At 44.4% G+C, this 19,044-nt stretch overlaps 1 protein-coding gene across 1 annotated transcript in view; it reads left to right on the top strand.

Moving 5' to 3' along the window:
- LOC129868107 (ceramide synthase-like) overlaps positions 1-19,044 on the top strand; it is a 57,460-nt gene that overhangs the window by 28,117 nt on the left and 10,299 nt on the right. The window contains exons 2-4 of the mRNA XM_055941750.1: positions 8,171-8,257; positions 15,090-15,309; positions 17,083-17,178. Of these exons, the coding sequence (XP_055797725.1) occupies positions 8,171-8,257; positions 15,090-15,309; positions 17,083-17,178 (403 nt within the window). The remainder of the gene's footprint in view (positions 1-8,170; positions 8,258-15,089; positions 15,310-17,082; positions 17,179-19,044) is intronic.

The following is a 19,044-nucleotide window of genomic DNA, read 5'->3' as shown; positions in this document are numbered from 1 at the left end:
ATTTACCAGTAAACATAATCAAAATGTATTTCTTTCACTTACTTGCTGTGCTGTTTTGTTGTTCTTTTGTTCAGTCGTTTCATTCTCGACCAAGATTTCATCATACATGTCAAGCAGTGATGTTTCAACTATGTCTGTCCGTGGCCTTTCTTTCTCGGGTGCGCACTGTCACTGTGTCTGTTTCCAGCTTGTCCAGCTGTTTATATAACATTTCATGTAAACCCTGTTTCTTTATTGCGTCGAAGTAGCGGTCCTTGTACATAACATCGAGCATGGTGGGAACACAGTAAAGTTAGAATGCCACCGAATCGCATTTTTGCAGCCTGTCGGCAGTTTTGTTGAGCAGGCGTTTTAATGCCATGACCGAGGGTATCACGTCTACTGCAGACGCGGTTGATGAGCTTATTTCTCGAGTCAGTTGTTCGAATTGAGCAAGCTAGTCTGTTCATGTTTCAAACATGTTCTCAAATGCCATTGAAATGGCAGCAGCAGTATGACAACCAGCACATTCATAAGCATGCAATACAACCTTCCTCAGTACAAAATCCTCGACGACCCACTGTGCTGTCAGACTCAGCATGCTCATGGGGCTGATATTGCTGGTCCAAATGTCAGTCGTGAAGCTAATAGCAGTGAAGCTATTACTGTGTAACTCGCGTAGGGCAACATCTGAAAAATAGCGCACTTGGTACATCACCCACGACAGAACGGTTGATTGTCAAGGGCAATGAATCCCATTATCTTGGCGTTAAGGGATTTCGCCTTTCAGTTGTCTCGCTGAAATGTTCTTACTCTTTCAAATGACTGCTCGACTTTTTGACTACTCGATCCACACAGCAGACATTGTGGGCTAGGTTAGCAATGGAAGAGTGTTGGTTGTTGGTTGTTCTAGGAAGAGTGTTGGTTGTTCCAAACTTCTTGCATTTAAGAATAATGAAAGCCGCTGTGTTCTTGGGGACCTTCAATGCTGCAGAAATGTTTTGGTACCCTTCCCCAAGTCTGTGCCTCGACACAATCATGTCTCGCACGTGTAGTGCAAAATTTTACGTACAGTCATTACATCTTGTACAGTTGAAGTCGGAAGTTTACATCCACTTAGGTTGGAGTCATTAAAACTCGTTTTTCAACCACTCCACAAATTTCTTGTTAACAAACTATAGGTTTGTCAAGTCGGTTAGGACATCTACTTTGTGCATGACACAAGTCATTTTTCCAACAATTGTTTGCATGTTATTTCACTTATAATTCACTGTATCACAATTCCAGTGGGTCAGAAGTTTACATACACTAAGTTGACTGTGCCTTTTAACAGCTTGGGAAATTCCAGAAAATGATGTCATGGTTTTAGAAGCTTCTGATAGGCTAATTGACAAAATTTGAGTCAATTGGAGGTGTCCCTGTAGATGTATTTCAAGGCCTACCTTCAAACTCAGTGCCTCTTTGCTTGACATCATGGGGAAATCAGCCTATACCTCAGAAAAAAAGTTGTAGACCTCCACATGTCTGGTTCATCCTTGGGAGCAATTTCCAAACGCCTGAAGGTACCACGTTCATCTGTACAAACAACAGTACGCAAGTATAAACACCATGGGACCACGCAGTCGTCATACCGCTCAGGAAGGAGACGCATTCTGTCTCCTGGAGATGAACGTACTTTGGTGCGAAAAGTGCAACTCAATCCCAGAACAACTCAATCCCAGACCTTGTGAAGATACTGGAGGAAACCGGTACAAAAGTATCTATATCCACAATAAAACGAGTCCTTTATCGACATAACCTGAAATGCCGCTCAGCAAGTAAGAATCCACTGCTCCAAAACTGCCATAAAAAAGCCAGACTATGGTTTGCAACTGCACATGGGGACAAAGATTGTACTTTTTGGAGAAATGTCCTCTGGCCTGATGAAACAAAAATAGATCTGTTTGGCCATAATGACCATCGTTATGTTTGGAGGAAAAGGGGGGAGATTTGCAAGCCGAGGAACACCATCCCAACTGTGAAGCACGTGGGTGGCAGCATCATGTTGTGGGGGTGCTTTGCTGCAGGAGGGACTGGTGCACTTCACAAAATAGATGGCATCATGAGGTGGGAAAATTATGTGGATATATTGAAGCAACATCTCAAGACATCAATCAGGAAGTTAAAGCTTGGTCGCAAATGGGTCTTCCAAATGGACAATGACCGCAAGCATACTTCCAAAGTTGTGGCAAAATGGCTTAAGGACAACAAAGTCAAGGTATTGGAGTGGCCATCACAAAGCCCTGACCTCAATCCTTTAGAAAATATGTGGGCAGAACTGAAAAAATGTGTGCAAGCAAGGAGGGCTACAAACCTTACACCAGCTCTGTCAGGAGGAATGGGCCAAAATTCACCCAACTTATTGTGGGAAGGTTGTGGAAGACTACTCAAAACGTTTGACCCAAGTTAAACAATTTAAAGGCAATGCTACCAAATACTAATTGAGTGTATGTAAACTTCTGACCCACTGGGAATGTGATGAAAGAAATAAAAGCTGAAATAAATCATTCTCTCTACTATTATTCTGACATTTCACATTCTTAAAATAAAGTGGTGATCCTAACTCACCTAAGACAGGGAATTTTTACTCTGATTAAATGTCAGGAATTGTGAAAAACTGAGTTATGTATTTGGCTAAGGTGTATGTAAACTTCCGACTGTGTACCTACGTTATATACAGTTGAAGTCGGAAGTTTATACACCTTAGCCAAATACATTTAAACTCAGTTTTTCACAATTCTTGACATTTTCACAGAGGAGCTCAGGTGCTCTGTCAGAGTGACCATCGGGTTCTTGGTCACCTCCCTGACCAAGGCCCTTCTCCCCCAATTGCTCAGTTAGGCTGAGCGGCCAGCTCTAGGAAGAGTGTTGGTTGTTCCAAACTTTTTGCATTTAAGAATAATGAAAGCCGCTGTGTTCTTGGGGACCTTCAATGCTGCAGAAATGTTTTGGTACCCTTCCCCAAGTCTGTGCCTCGACACAATCATGTCTCGCAGTTCTACAGACAATTCCTTTAACCTCATGGCTTGGTTTTTGCTCTGATGTGCACTGTCAACTGTGGGACCTTATATAGACAGGTGTGTTCCTTTCCAAATCATGTCCAATGAAGTTGTAGAAACATGTCAAGGATGATCAATTGAAACAGGATGCACCTGAGCTCAATTTTGAGTCTCATAGCAAGAGGTCTGAATGCTTATGTAAATAAGTATTTTATATATAAATATGCAAAAATATCTAACAACCTGTTTTCGCTTTGTCATTATGGGGTATTGTGTGTAGATTGATGAGGGGGAAAAAATATTTAATCCATTTCAGAGTAAGGCTGTAAAATAACAAAATGTGGAAATAGTCAAGGGGTCTGAATACTTTCCGAATTCACTGTAGATGGATAAGATATATACTAGATAGCCTAGATCAGGGCTCTCCAACCCTGTTCCTGGAGAGCTACCGTCCTGTAGGTTTTCGCTCCAACCCTAATCTAGCACATTACTAATAATTAACTGGTTGAAAAGCTGAATCAGGTTAGTTACAACTGGGGTTGGAGCAAAAACCTACAGGAGGGTAGTTCTCCAGGAACAGAGTTGGAGAGCCCTGGCCTAGAAACTAATTGGATAGATTGATAGACACTAGATAACAGCTGGTAACATCCTGATATTAAAGAAGTTTCGAGGTATTGCCCGCCTGAGGTAGAGTTCCTTAGACCACACTATCTAACAAAAGAGTTATCATCTATATTATTCGTTGCCGTCTATTTACCACCACAGACCGATGCTGACACTAAGACCGCACTCAACGAGCTGTATAAGGCCATAAGGAAACAAGAAAATGCTCATCCAGAAGCGGCTCTCCTAGTGGCCAGGGACTTTAATGCAGGCAAACTTAATCCGTTTCACCTAATTTCTACCAGCATGTCATATGCAACCAGAGGGGAAAAAAACTCTAGACCACCTTTACTCCACACACAGAGATGCATACAAAGCTCTTTCTCGTCCTCCGTTTGGCTAATCTGACCATAATTCTATCCTCCTGATTCCGAGTCACTTGGAAGTACTAGGGACTCGCTCAATACGGAAGTGGTCAGAGGACGCGGATGCTACAGTACAGAACTGTCTTGCTAGCACATACTGGAATATGTTCTGGGATTCATCCAATGGCATTGAGGAGTATACCACCTCAGTCATCGGCTTCATCAACAATTGCATCAGCGACGTTGTCCCCACGGTGACCATACATATCCCAACCAACTGCATTGAGCTAAAGGCTAGAGCTGCCGCTTTCAAGGAGCGGGACACTAATCCGAACGCTTATACGAAAAACCGCTATGCCCTCAGACTAACCATCAAACAGGCAAAGCATCAATACAGGATTAAGATTGGATTGAATCCTACTACACCGGCTCTGACGCTTGTCGGATGTGGCAGGGCTTGCAAACTATTACGGACTACGAAGGGAAACCCAGACCAAATGGCTCCTTAACAGCTTCTACCCCAAGCCATAAGACTGCTGAACAAGTAATCAAATGGCCACTGGACAATTACTTTGACCCCCCCCCCCCACCCCCTCCATTTGTTTTTACACTGCTGCTACTCGCTGTTTATTATCTATGTATAGTCACTCTACACCTACCTACATGTACAAATTACCTCAACTAACCTGTACCCCCGCCACTGACTCAGTACCGGTACTCCCTGTATATAGCCTCGTTATTGGTATGTTATTGTGTTACTTTTGATATTTTTTATTTAGTATACATTTCTTTTTACATTTTTTTTTGCTTTAGTTTTATTTGGTAAATCTTTTCTTAGCTCTTCTTGAACTGCACTGTTGGTTAAGGACTTATAAGTAAGCATTTCACAGTAAGGTCTACACTTGTTGTATTCGGTACATGTGACAAATAAAGTTTGATTTAAGATAGGCTACTAGATCCTGGAGATGTATAGATAGCTGTTAGATACTTATTTGTCCTTAGGGAAGAAATTGTAGGCCTATTAACTTCAACGGCGATTCATTGTCAACAAGAAATGGGTGGAGAGACTATAGAGTACAATATAATGAACCAAAGCACCACTGAATGAATCATTGTTCATCAGGGCAGTGTTCACTAGGGCATTGCAATGGAAAACTAAAATTAGTCCTTCCCGGTTTCAGTCCGTGTTCTTCTATTTGGTACCTACCTAGCCTACATGAACATGAGCCAGTACTAAGTAACCATGTGGATTAATCTACATCACCCCATCCCTTCTGAACAGGCCTCGGGGTCTTCTCATCTTACTAAAGCCAGGAAATAGTTGATTGTGACGATTTTGGTGTTAGGAGAGACAACCAGTAGCCTCGTTTGTTTTGTCAATAGCTTCCAACCAGTTATTGTAGTGTCCAGTTTAGGGGATGAATGAATTGAGCACTACAGGCTAGGCTTAATCTGTGTATGAGGAGAGAGTGAGAGTGAGAGAGAAAGGGGGAGGGACAGAAAGAGCGCAGGGCTGCTGGACTCGCTACTGTCTGTGCCTTTAATGAGTGTTGCTCTGTTTGCTCTTTTCCTCTCACTCTGCACTCTTTTCCCGGTTGGCCCGGGCAGGCACCAGTACACTGTGCTGATCTAAATTACACACCCCATTAACCATAGGAGGAGAAAAACACTGCTCCTGACTCAGAGAGGGCGGAAGGGAGAGAGAGCGAGAGGGTAGTCTTCAAAACGTGGCCCTGCCACACAGTAGCCATAAAGAAGGAAGACCGACCAACTCTGTTCTGGGAAAAGGAAGCCAAGGTTAGGGAAGAAAGGGAAACATGACAAAACATGGCAACCCACCTCCCTCTCTTCCCCCTCAAGTCCTTTAAAGGGGGGACACAATAAGTGGGTTTTGAAAATCTAGGTCTTGTGACCGAGTGTGCGGCCCGAGGAGGCAGTGAGGCGTGGAGGTAAAAACAAGGGGTGTATGGAGGGGCTGATGGCAGTAGGGGTGGAGGAAGGCAGGGGGGGATGGTGAAAGGGAGGAGGGGAGGTTGGTAGTCTTATCCAGCTACGGGCTGGTAGGGTCACATGACCACTGTCGTCATCATGACAGCCTGCGTTCCCGAGGAGAAGGGTGGCTGGCCTCCGGAGGAAACAGCTCTGTGTGTGTGCCTTCTCTCTACCTCCCTCCCTCTGACCTAGCCTGGACTGAGAGAGACTATTGTACTCCTAAATAGAATCACCCCTTTAATCATTTGGAAATCGTGTAATGCATAAAAGGCGTAAATGGCGAGTGGCTGTGGTAAGGGCGAATTAATGAGATTTCCGTAATATTTCAGAGCTGCTTATTGCCAGAGGTGCCAAGATCTGTCAAACTAAGTGCATGGTTGAACAGGCCCTTTTTCCACATTTTAAAGGGGAACTCCATTGCTGTGTCTGAAATTGCACGCTATTCCCAAGTGTACTACTTTTGACCAGGGCCCATAGTGGTGCCATCTCTGCACCACTCCACCAATCAGGCCTTTATGGTAGAGTGGCCAGACAGAAGCAACAACTCAGTAAAAGGCACATGAATGCCTGCTTGGAGTTTGCCAAAAGGCACCTGAAGGTCTCACACCATGAGAAACAAGATTCTCTGGTCTGATGAAACCAAGATTGAACTCTTTGGCCTGAATGCGAAGTGTTACGTCTGGAGGAAACCTGGCACCATCCCTACGGTAAAGCATGGTGTTGGCAGCATCATGCTGTGGGGAAGTTTTTCAGCAGCAGGAACTGGGAGACTAGTCAGGATCGAGGGAAAGAGGAACGGAGCAAAGTACAGAGATCCTTGATGAAAACCTACTCCAGAGTGCTCAGGACCTCAGAATGGGGCAAGGTTCACCTTCCAACAGGACAACGACCCTAAGCAAACAGCCAAGACAACGCAGGAGTCGCTTCAAGACAGTTCACTTCATGTCCTTCAGTGGCCCAGCCAGGGAGACCTGAAAATAGCTGTGCAGCGACGCTCTCCATCCAACCTGACAGAGGTTAAGGGGATCTGCAGAGAAGAATGGGAGAAACACCCCAAATACAGGCGTGCCAAGCTTGTAGCGTCATACCCAAGAAGTCGCGAGGCTGTAATCTCTGCCAAAGGCTTCAACAAGGGTCTGAATAAATGTGATATTTCAAAAAAATGTTTTTATAAATGTGCAAAAAAAAAAAAAGTTCATTATGGGGTGTTGTGTGCAGATTGAGGAAAATAAACAATTGAATCCATTTTAGAACAAGGCTGTAACGTAACAAAATGTTGAAAAAGTCGAGTCTAAATACTTTCTGAATGCACTAATCTGGCCGCGGACCCCCTGCAGTACCTTTGCGGACCCCCAGGTCTAGAAAGTAGCCCGTACAATCGGTGTCCTCTAAGAAATTATTGTCTGGTTTAGCTTTTGTCAAAAGATTGGGTCAAAAGATTTGTAAGGTTGGGGTCAATTCGAACTGAGGTCACCCAATTCAGGATGTGATTTTGAATTATAATTCTAAAATGGAAAAACTTTTGAAATAAATTCTTAATTTGTTGCAACCCCTGTGAATGTGAGCCAATTGCTGACAATTTGCGTGACATCCCTCCCACATTACAGACATGGGGTGCAAACGGTTTCAATGAAGGCAGGCCCAGAAGGAAAGGGAGAAGTGAAACTACAATGAAACAGAGTACTCCATTATGCTACATGTGAATTGCACCCCAATCAATAATGTAGTTAATAAAAGTTTGCAGTTCAAGACCAAATGGAACAGCAAACTGATAAAAGGGACTTTCTATTAGCCTGCCATAATAATTGCTTGTGAGACAGGATATGGAGTACCCTGGGTAAAATGCTTACATCCTTAATTTGCCTGAAGAAAAATATTACTCTGTCTATTTGCAACTTGTGAAGCGACATCCTTCCTTTAGAAAACGGAGAGTATGATGATGCTGTCTAGTTCTGCTCTCCCTACGATTTTCTTGTCTCATCTCAAAATCTAACATACATTGACAAAAAAGTTGGCAGCTTTTCATATGACTGTATTGCTTGTAAATACTGTTTCTGGTCATTGACATTCTGGTAACTGGTATTATTAATGCAACAAGCTGGTAATTATAGTAGTAAACCGACGGTTTCTCCTGAAACTTCACATTTCTAGTTGTCTTAATTGCGTGTTTGAAACATTTCTCCTTTTTCTCAGGCTGGTGTCCTCCATCCACGCCATCATGGCCACCACGGCGGGAGTCATCGTGGTGTCGGCGTGCAGCGGTAACGTCATGACTGACAGGTAGGACAGCCACTCACAGACAGGGGGACAAGCACAAAATTAACAACCGCCACCCGCGGGTAGATTTAGGTATTGGCAGGTAAGAATGTCTATTTCACCAGCCACGTTGGCAGGTGGTCAGTTTGCAGGGCTCTACAGTGATTTTATTTTATTTATTTATGTCACCTTTATTTAACCAGGTAGGCTAGTTGAGAACAAGTTGTCATTTACAACTGCAACCTGGCCAAGAATAAAGCAAAGCAGTTCGACACATACAACAACATAGATTTACACATGGAATAAACAAACATACAGTCAATAATGCAGTAGACAAAATCTATATACAGTGTGTGCAAATGAGGTAAGATAAGGGAAGTAAGGCAATTAATAGGCCGTGGTGGCGAAGTAATTAAAACATATCAATTAAACACTGGAGTGATTGATGTGCAGAAGATGAATGTGCAAGTAGAGATACTGGGATGCAAAGGAGCAAGATCAATAAAAACAGTATGGGGATGAGGTAGTTGGATGGGCTATATTACAGACGGGCTATGTACAGGTGCAGTGATCTGTGAGCTGCTCTGACAGCTGGTGCTTAAAGCTAGTGAGGGTATGAGTCTCCAGCTTCAGTGATTTTTGCAGTTCGTTTCAGTCATTGGCAGCAGAGAACTGTAGGGAAAGGCAGCCAAAGTAGGAATTGGCTTTGGGGGTGACTAATGAGATATACCTGCTGGATCATGTGCTACGGGTGGGTGCTGCTATGGTGACCAGTGAGCTGAGATAAGGCGGGGCTTTACCTAGCAGAGACTTGTAGATGACCTGGAGCCAGTGGGTTTGGCGACGAGTATGAAGCGAGGGCCAGCCAACGAGAGAATGGTGGGTAGTATATGGGGCTTTGGTGAGAAAACAGATGGCACTGTGATAGACTGCATCCAATTTGTTGAGTAGAGTGTTGGAGGCTATTTTGTAAATGACATCGCCAAAGTCGAGGATCGGTAGGGTGGTCAGTTTTACGAGGGTATGTTTGGCAGCATGAGTGAAGAATGCTTAGTTGCGAAATAGGAAGCCGATTCTAGATTTAATTTTGGATTGGAGATGCTTAATGTGAGTCTGGAAGGAGAGTTTACAGTCTAACCAGTCACCTAGGTATTTGTAGTTGTCCACATATTCTAAGTCAGAACCGTCCAGAGTAGTGATGCTGGACGGGTGGGCACGTGCGGGCAGCGATTGGTTGAATAGCATGCATTTAGTTTTACTTGCATTTAAGAGCAGTTGGAGGCAACGGAAGGAGTGTTGTATGGCATTGAAGCTCGTCTGGAGGTTAGTTAACACAGTGTCCAAGGAAGGGCCAGAAGTATACAGAATGGTGTCGTCTGCGTAGAAGTGGATCAGAGAATCACCAGCAGCAAGAGTGACATCATTGATGTATACAGAGAAGAGAGTCGGCCTGAGAATTGAACCCTGTGGCACCCCTATAGAGACTACCAGAGGTCCAGACAACAGGCCCTCCGATTTGACACACTGAACTCTATCAGAGAAGTAGTTGGTGAACCAGGCGAGGCAGTCATTTGAGAAACCAAGGCTGTTTAGTCTCCTGATAAGAATGTTGCATAGATTGCATAGTGGAGAAGGTACGGTGGGATTCGAAATGGTCGGTAATCTGTTTGTTAACTTGGCTTTCGAAGGCCTTAGAAAGGCAGGGTAGGATAGATATAGGTCTGTAGCAGTTTGGGTCTAGAGTGCCTCCCCCTTTTGAAGAGGGGGATGATCGCGGCAGCTTTACAATTTTTGGGAATCTCAGACGATACGAAAGAGAGGTTGAACAGGCTAGTAATAGCATTACAGTAATGATAGAATTGCATTCTCAAATTAAATTGTCAAAAGTCAAGTATGAGCACATGAGTGTTTCTGCTGTTTTGTTTTATAGCTGCTGATTGCACAAATAAATATAAATCCCATATCTCACCTCACGCAGAAACACTGCCTGGCAGGGGAGCTGAGCGCAATGAGTGAAGTGCTGATAGATGTATTTTTGTAGGCGCTGCGCACAGGCATAACAGTTGGTCTAATTTACTCAAAAGTCTACAAAGTGAGACTGTCCTCGTGGTTCTTGGCCATTTGCATTTTTTTTTCACAAGCTCGGTTGTTTTTCAACATTAGTTTGTGTCTGCTGCTTCAACTGATAGCGAAGACGCGCCCTATTCAGATTCCAAATCTCACACACCCAGACTAGCTTGACAGGACTGAGTGGCCCGATACCACGATAACGTCCGCCCTTAAAGGGGCAGCTGAACATTTTTTTCTCTCTGATATTTTCATTAATAGACTCCGGTCACAATTTTTTTTTCGGGAAATTGAGCAATATACCACATTACTTCTTACTAATACATTTATTGTTTTAGAAACATTACAAAGCATGGTCATCTGTTTGTGTTTTTGTGATATAATTATGGCGCAACAATATTTCGGCTAGTAAAACATCTGAGTGGCTGGAATATTTTTTTTATCTACCTGCCACAGTGGCTGGTGGACCAAAAAGTTAATTTAGGCCCTGATCCCCTCAGATGGCCACCTGCTCAGTCAGAAAGTGGCAGTAAACATCATAGCTTTAGCTTAGCATCCCTATCCTTGACCTGGCCAGTGCTACCTGGCTGATGCTAATAGTGTATCTTGGTTAGATGGCCATATGCTCAGTCTGCAAGTAGCAGGTTGCTGTGTGGGCTAGTGTAGTTTAGGATCCTTATCCCAGTATCTCTATCTTGGCTTGGCCAGTGCTGCTTGGCTAATACTAACACTACTGCTAATGCTAATAGTCAGTGTAATCCAGCCAGTCAGTTGCCATGGCCCGAGATGCCTCTGACCATGGCCCAGCCTCAGTCAGTGCAATGCCCTTTCTTCCTTCTGACCTAACCCAGCATCAGTGCTCTGCTAATCTCCCCCCCCCCCCCCCCCCGGACTTAATTCCCCACAGCACTGCGCAGAGCAGGAGCGTGCGAGTCGCCAGCCTGTAACATTGCAACACACACACACACACAGCCACGGGACAAGGAGGATAGACTGTTTGTGTTATCCTTGTCATTTAGCTTAGGCAGACACACACACACACACACACACTCTTCTTCCAATAGACTCATTGCTGGCATGGGAGGGACCAGCAGGGGGTTAGTAACAACAACTAATGTCCTCTAATCAACTGAGCTAATTGTTCTACGCGGTGTGTCGTGTTTCAGCCTGTACATTTCTACATTCCTACATATAGCTAGAGTTAATGTTATAAAATAATTGCCACAAACACTAAATAGACACTTTTATCCAAAGAAACTTACAGTGAATGCACTGAATAAATATTTTGTAACAGTACCAGTCAGAAGTTTGGACACACCTACTCATTCAAGGGTTTTTCATTATTTAGATTATTATTATGTAGAATAATAGTGAAGACATCAAAACTATGAAATAACACATGGAATCATGTAGTAACAAAAAAGTGTAAAACAAATCAAAATATATTTTAGATACTTCAAAGTAGCCACTCTTTGCCTTGAAGACAGCTTTGAATGCTCTTGGCATTCTCTCAACCAGCTTCACCTGGAATGCTTTTCCAACGGTGTTGAAGGAGTTCCTACATATGCTGAGCACTTGTTGGCTGCTTATCCTTCACTCTGCGGTCCAACTCATCATTAACCATCTCAATTGGGTTGAGGTTGGGTGATTGTGGAGGCCAGGTCATCTGATGGAGCACTCCTTCTTGGTCAAATAGCCCTTACACAGTCTGGAGGTGTGTTGGGTCATTGTCCTGTTGAAAAACAAATGATAGTCCCACTAAGCGCACACTAGATGGTATGGAGAATGCTGTGGTAGCCATGCTGGTTAAGTGTGCCTTGAATTCTAAATAAATCACAGACAGTGTCACCAGCAAAGCACACCCACACCATCACACCTCCTCCATGCATGGCGGGAACCACACATGCGGAGATCATCCGTTCGCCTACTCTGCGTCTTACAAAGACACAGTGATTAGAAACAAAATTCTCAAATTTGGACTCATCAGACCAAAGGACAGACTTCCAACAGTCTAATGTCCATTGCTCGTTTTCCTTGGCCCAAGAAAATCGCTTCTTCTTATTGGTGTCCTTTAGTAGTGGTTTCTCTGCTGTTAATCGACCATGAGAGCTTGAATCACACAGTATCCTCTGAACAGTTGATGTTGAGATGTGTCTGTTGCTTAAACTCTGAAGCATTTATTTGGGCTGCAATTTCTGAGGTTGGTAACTCTAATGAACTTATCCTTTGAAGCAGAGGTAACTCTGGGTCTTGCTTTCCTGTGGCGGTCCTCATGAGAGACAATTTCATTATTGCGCTTGATGGTTTTTGCGACTGCACTTGAAGAAACTTTCAAAGTTCTTGAAATGTTCCACATTGACTGACCTTCATGTCTTAAAGTAATGATGGATTGTTGTTTCTCTTTGCTCATTTTAGCTGTTCTTGCCAGAATATGGCCTTCGTCTTTTACCAAATAGGGCTATCTTCTTTATACCACCCCTACCTTGTTACAACACAACTGATTGGCTCAAATGCATTAATGCATTAAGAACGAAAGAAATTCCACAAATACATTTTAACAAAGCACACCTGTTAATTGAAATGCGTTCCAGGTGACTACCTCATGAAGCTGGTTGAGAGAATTCCAAGAGTGTGCAAAGCTATCATCAAGGCAAAGGGTGTCTATTTTGAAGAATCTCAAATATAAAATATATTTTGATTTGTTTAACACTTTTTTCGTTACTACATGATTTCATAGTTTTGATGTCTTCATTACTACAATGTAGAAAATAGTAAGAAAGGAAAAACCCTTTAATGAGTAGGTATGTACAAACATTTGACTGGTACTGTATGTATATGACCCCTGAGGGAATTGAACCCACAACCTTTTTGCCCACTTGGCTCACACTTCTCTTACCAACTGAGCCACACAGGGACCAAGAGAGAAACTCACTAGCTTTACTACCCAGTTTACCCTAAGCACTTCCTGGCATGTTAAGCCATCATGGCTGTCTGGTGACCTTATAATACAGGGTGAAGGTTGAATCTACTGAGGGGGTCAAAGGTCACCAATGCTGTTCTGGCCGGTCATGATATGAACCAGTAGCAATCTGCTTTTATTAGGGGCAGTCTGTTCCTGTGCTGCTCACTCCCAAGCTCTTCATTTCTTTATTACAGTTGCACCATAAGCTTAGCTGCCTGTATAGCCCTGTTGTTGTGTACATGATCACTCATGTGTCTGAGAGTGCTTGCTCGCACATGAGTTTCGCAGGAAAATGTGTCATGCTGTATCAACTCAAACACAGGATGAAACTTCCTCGAGACTTCTCACTCCCCATACACACAGAAAGAATCTGGGAAATGGAAAGGAAATACCTAGTCAGGTGCACAACTGAATGCATTCAACCGAAATGTGTCTTCCGCATTTAATCCAGCCCATCTGAATCGGAGAGGTGCGGGGGGCTGCGTTATTCGACGTCCACATCATCGGCACCCGGGAGCAGTTGTTGTTGGGGGTTAACTATAGGCTTTGGTGGTATACAGCTTTTCATATCGACATACCGACCTTCTCTCATCCCGGGATTTACGGTATTACCGGCGTAGCACACAAGGGGGCGCTAAAGAAACAAAGAAATCCCATTGGGCTCTATTACCAGAATCCTGAAAAAAATTGCACCAACTAGAAGTGAAATCACATAGACGCTGTTAGCAAAATGCTAACAAGCGAAAACAAACAAACTAATTGCAAAGACAGGCAAATCCAGCTCATAAAGTTATATAAGCATAGCAAGTAGCTACCGAATGTAATTTTCTGTAAGTGTGGACATTTTACAAGCAAAAGTGAATTTAGATAAATTGTACAAATGAATATAGTTGTGATGCATGCTTCTTTGAAGGAAGAGCAGCATGTGTACACGGTGCAGAGGGGAGAAGAATGGAGGATAGAAAAAAATGCTAATGGGAAGCACAGGGGAAAAATGGCAACTGTACAGAACTCATCCAGAGCTCTTTGACTTCTGTCAGAAAGCCATTATTAGATATCTGATGGCTAACATTTAGTAGTGAATTGCATATATAGAACGACAGCTCCCACTTTTTCCCGTTGTGCTTTTTACAAAAAAATACATGACTGGCTCAACTGTTCTGGGGAACTACGGTAAGCTTCATAATGTAAAATAATGTGACAAGTGAAATGAGGGACGCAATCTGCTTTATCTCCTAACATATAGCACAAGTTGACTGCAGTTATTAGCTTAAAAAGTAGCTACAAATATTCAAATCTATAGAAAAACGTAAATAGTTTTGACCGCATTTAAAAACCATCCCATGGCTTTTTCCAAATACCCCGGTATACGGTATACCGCCCAAGCCTGCCTTGCTCAAGGGCAGAACGGCAGATTTTTCCATCTTGCGGGCTGGGGATTCAAACTAGTGACCTTTCGGTCACTGGCTCAAAGCTCTTAACCGCTAGGCTACCTGGGGCCTGTTTTGGAGTATACAACGTTACAGAACATTCAGATAGAAATGTATCATGTTATTATTAATATTGTATGCCAGATCAGCGCTATTCATTCTATTCTATGCATTTTACAATACTCTGAACTTTTCACATCACTAAACACACCCACACTAGGTCGTACGTCACTAGGAACGTACGGAACCAAAGGGGCCATAATGTGGAGGGACAATCTGAAGTCACTAATGAACATGACCTTGGGTTGTATTCACTAGGAACCAAACAGCCAAAACGGGGAGGGACTAACCTGAACGTGTCCAATAAGAAACCCTTGTTTCCCTCCCTCTCTCTCAGGTACTGGCTGGCCACCTACTTTGTCATCTGGTACGGCGTACCCTACATGACATACGATATCTATGCCATGTACCTAAGCCACTACTACCGCTTCCGGGTCAAGGGCCACGAGGAGTACAAGGAGCACTCGCTGACCACGGTCAACTCGTTTGTCCGCCGCGAGTTCCTACTGGTGCTCCACCACATCGCCCTGCTCACCATCTTGCTGCCCGTCACTCTGGTCAGTAACACACACACACAGACTCTCTCTGGCCTCAGTCTCATGCCTCTCTTGTCCCTGTCTCTGCCCGTCACCCTGGTCAGTAACACACACACAGACTCTCTCTGGCCTCAGTCTCATGCCTCTCTTGTCCCTGTCTCTGCCCGTCACCCTGGTCAGTAACACACACACAGACTCTCTCTGGCCTCAGTCTCATGCCTCTCTTGTCCCTGTCTCTGCCCGTCACCCTGGTCAGTAACATACACACACAGACTCTCTCTGAGGCCAGAAAAACAGGGAGGTTTTAATGCCCTGCTGAACATTCTGCTGCCTGCCACTGACGAGATGAGGAGGGGAGACGTGGGAGAGGAGGAGGGGAGACGTGGGAGAGGAGGAGGGGAGACGTGAGAGAGGAGGAGGGGAGATGTGGGAGAGGAGGAGGGGAGGGAGAGTGATAAAGTGACATGGGCCTTCTGACCATTGTGCTGCTCATCACTCTGGTGAGAGAGAATATAGAGAGAGGGAGGGAAGGAGGAAGACGGGATACCCTGTTGACCATTCTGCTTCCTGACATTGATGAGAGGGAGGGTCAAAAGAGGTGAGAGAAAAGGGATGAGTGAATGATGGAGGGAGAGGCTAAGAGAGAAAGAGAGAGATGGCACTAACCCTATTTGACAAGTGCTTTGACAATGATACAAGAGGTAGAGACTAGCTGATATTTTCCTTCTATTAGTTTGCCGTCTTCAGTCTTCCCCTCCACAGCATTTTCAGTCGAGAACGCTAGCTAATAGCCGCATAACGACAGATGAGTGTATAATACAGTAATCGACAGCGAACCTACCTACACAGACACACACACACAGGTCGTGTTAGCGTCCATTTCATGTAGCGAGGAGGCCAGGTGCATTGGAAACCTGACCCCTGTGTTTGCAGTGGCTGTCAATGGTGATATGAGATCACCTTACCCCCCCTCCATTATTCAGGCTCCAGCTACTGTAATCCTCCTCTCCTCCTCCTCTTCCCTCGCTCCCTGCTTTGTTCCCCTCCCACACACACAGGTAACACGCACTGACATGTATTACACACACACACACACACACAGAGGCCTGGTCCAGCAGGAAGGTACAGTGGGTAGGTAGGTGTGTGTAGGTAGGTGTAGTGTTACATAGCAGCAGTGTGTGCTGCAGGTCATTCTTCCATTGGGCAGATGGCAGAGTTTGTGTCTTACCCTTCGCGCCCACACGCTACTGGTTTATTAATCATCACATCACACGCACGCACACACAGCCATGTCTAACACACACACATAAAACACACACACACACACACATAAAATACACACAGAGCCCTCTCTGTTTGGCATCCTTGTCTGCAGCTTCCATCAATACACTCCTCCTTACGTTTACTCATAGTGATCCATTCTCTTCCCATACTGACTGGGCTCATGGCATAAGTCTGGCTCGTATTCATTAGTGTACTCAACAGAAACCTTTTGCAATGAAATACGAGTGTTTCTTATTGGAGTGTCCAGGTATTTCCTCTCGTTTCTAAGCCTGGTTTCTCTTCTCTGTTGGTTTGTGGCCTTGTTGGTGTTATTGGGCCAGGTCCTGACTCCTGTTTTTGTATGTGCAGCTGTAGGGACAATCCATTCTCCAATGCCTTTCTGTTCTAAAGTACTGGGGGGGGGGGGTTGTGTGTGTGTGTGTGTGCGTGTGTATAAGCATACATGTGTGTGTATGGTCTTGTATCAGACTGTAGTAACGGTGTGTTATCTCCCTCCCTGTGCCTTTTCAGTTCTTCAGGAGGGACCAGGGAGACTACTTCATTGGCTGCCTGTTTCTCACAGAGCTCAGCACGCCCTTCGTCTCCTTAGGGAAGATCCTCATCCAGGTGACACACACCTAACAATGTATAGATACGCTATATACACAAAAGTATGAGACACCCTTCAAATTAGTGGATTCGGCTATTTCAGCCACACCCGTTGCTGACAAGTGTATAAAATCAAGCACACCGCCATGCAATCTCCATAGACAAACATTGGCAGTAGAATGGCCTAACTGAAGATCTCAGTGACTTTCAACATGTCACCGTCATAGGATGCCACCTTTCCAACAAGTCAGTTTGTCAAATTTCTGCTTTGCTAGAGCTGCCCCGGTCAACTGTAAGTGCTATTATTGTGAAGTGGAAATGTCTAAGAGCAACAACTGCTCATCCACAAAGTGGTAGGCCACACAAGCTCACAGAACGGGACTACCGAGTTCTGAAGTGTGTAAAAATCATCTGTTCTCGGTTGCCACACTTACTACCACGTTCCAAACTGCCTCTGGAAGCAACGTCAGCACAAGAACTGCTGTAGGGAGCTTCATGAAATGGGTTTCCATGGCCGAGCAGCCGCACACAAGCCTTAAGATCGCAATGCCAAGCATCGGCTGGAGTGGTGTAAAGTTCGCCGCCATTGGACTCTGGAGCAGTGGAAACGCGTTCTCTGGAGTGATGAATCACTCTTCACCATCTGGCAGTCCGACGGACGAATCTGGGTTTGGCGGATGCTAGGAGAACGCTATCTACCCGAATGCACAGTTGGCGGAGGAGGAATAATGGTCTGGGGCTGTTTTTCATGGTTCGGGCTAGGCCCCTTAGTTCCAGTGAAGGGAAATCTTAATGCTAGAGCATACAATTACATTCTAGACGATTCTGTGCTTTCAACTTTCTGGTAACATTTTGGGGAAGGCCCTCTCCTGTTTCAGCAGGACAATGCCCCCGTGCACCAAACGAGATCCATAAAGAAATGGTTTGTCGTGATCGGTGTGGAAGAACTTGACTTGCCTGCACAGATCCCTGACCTCAACCCCATCAAACATCTTTGGGATTAATTGGAACACCGACTGCGAGCCAGGCCTAATCGCCCAACATCAATGCCCGACCTCACTAATGCTCTTGTGGCTGAATGGAAGCAAGTCCCCGCAGCAATGTTCCAACTATTAGTGGAAAGCCTTCCCAGAAGAGTGGAGGCTGTTATAGCAGCAAAGGGGGGACCAACTCCATATTAATGCCCATGATTTTGGAATGAGATGTTCGACGAGCAGGTGTCCATATACTTTTGGTCATGTAGTGAATGTACTTGTATGCGTACAGCCACTCACTAAATGCACACTTTTGGTATGTGTGTATCACAAAAAAGCAGAGCAGTGAGCAGGCAGTCCTCTTGGCCTCCAGCTCCCTTTCTGCTGACATCTGTCTCTTCAGTCAGTAGGGCCGCCTGCCACATATAGAACAATGAGACAGATGGATGCTGGATGTTTAAATGTGAAGCATCCGGTTGCCATATGGTAGTGAGAAGAGGAAGCCCAGTGGCCGGCAGTGAGAGAGATGGAAGGAGATGGATTTTGGACGAAATTCTGCACATTTTCTCATCAATGAAACATTTGATTTCAATACAGTTTTCTGTTCCCAAAACTAGAATCTGTTATAAACAGAGTGGACTTTAGGTTTGTAAACTTAAGCCTTTGCAAAAGTTTGAAAAATGTGCATTGTTTAGAAGGAGTGCAAAGGCAAATTGAGTTATTGCACAGGTGCATTTCACAGAATTATGCAGATGATGCTAGAATGCAGGATCTCGCTAGCTTGTGCTTGGCTCTGCCCCCCTTCCTGCTTGTTTTGCCCACTATGGCTCATTTGTTCCCATTGTAAATGACAGGCTGTGGGCTATCTTGGTTTAGTTATAAAAAATCTTTGGGGCCACTCTCTGTCTTT

Source organism: Salvelinus fontinalis, chromosome 13, assembly GCF_029448725.1.
Source record: "Salvelinus fontinalis isolate EN_2023a chromosome 13, ASM2944872v1, whole genome shotgun sequence".
NCBI classification, from domain to species: Eukaryota; Metazoa; Chordata; class Actinopteri; order Salmoniformes; family Salmonidae; genus Salvelinus; species Salvelinus fontinalis.
Note: the sequence above shows the minus strand (reverse complement) of the source record. Positions and strands in the feature narration are given on the sequence as shown.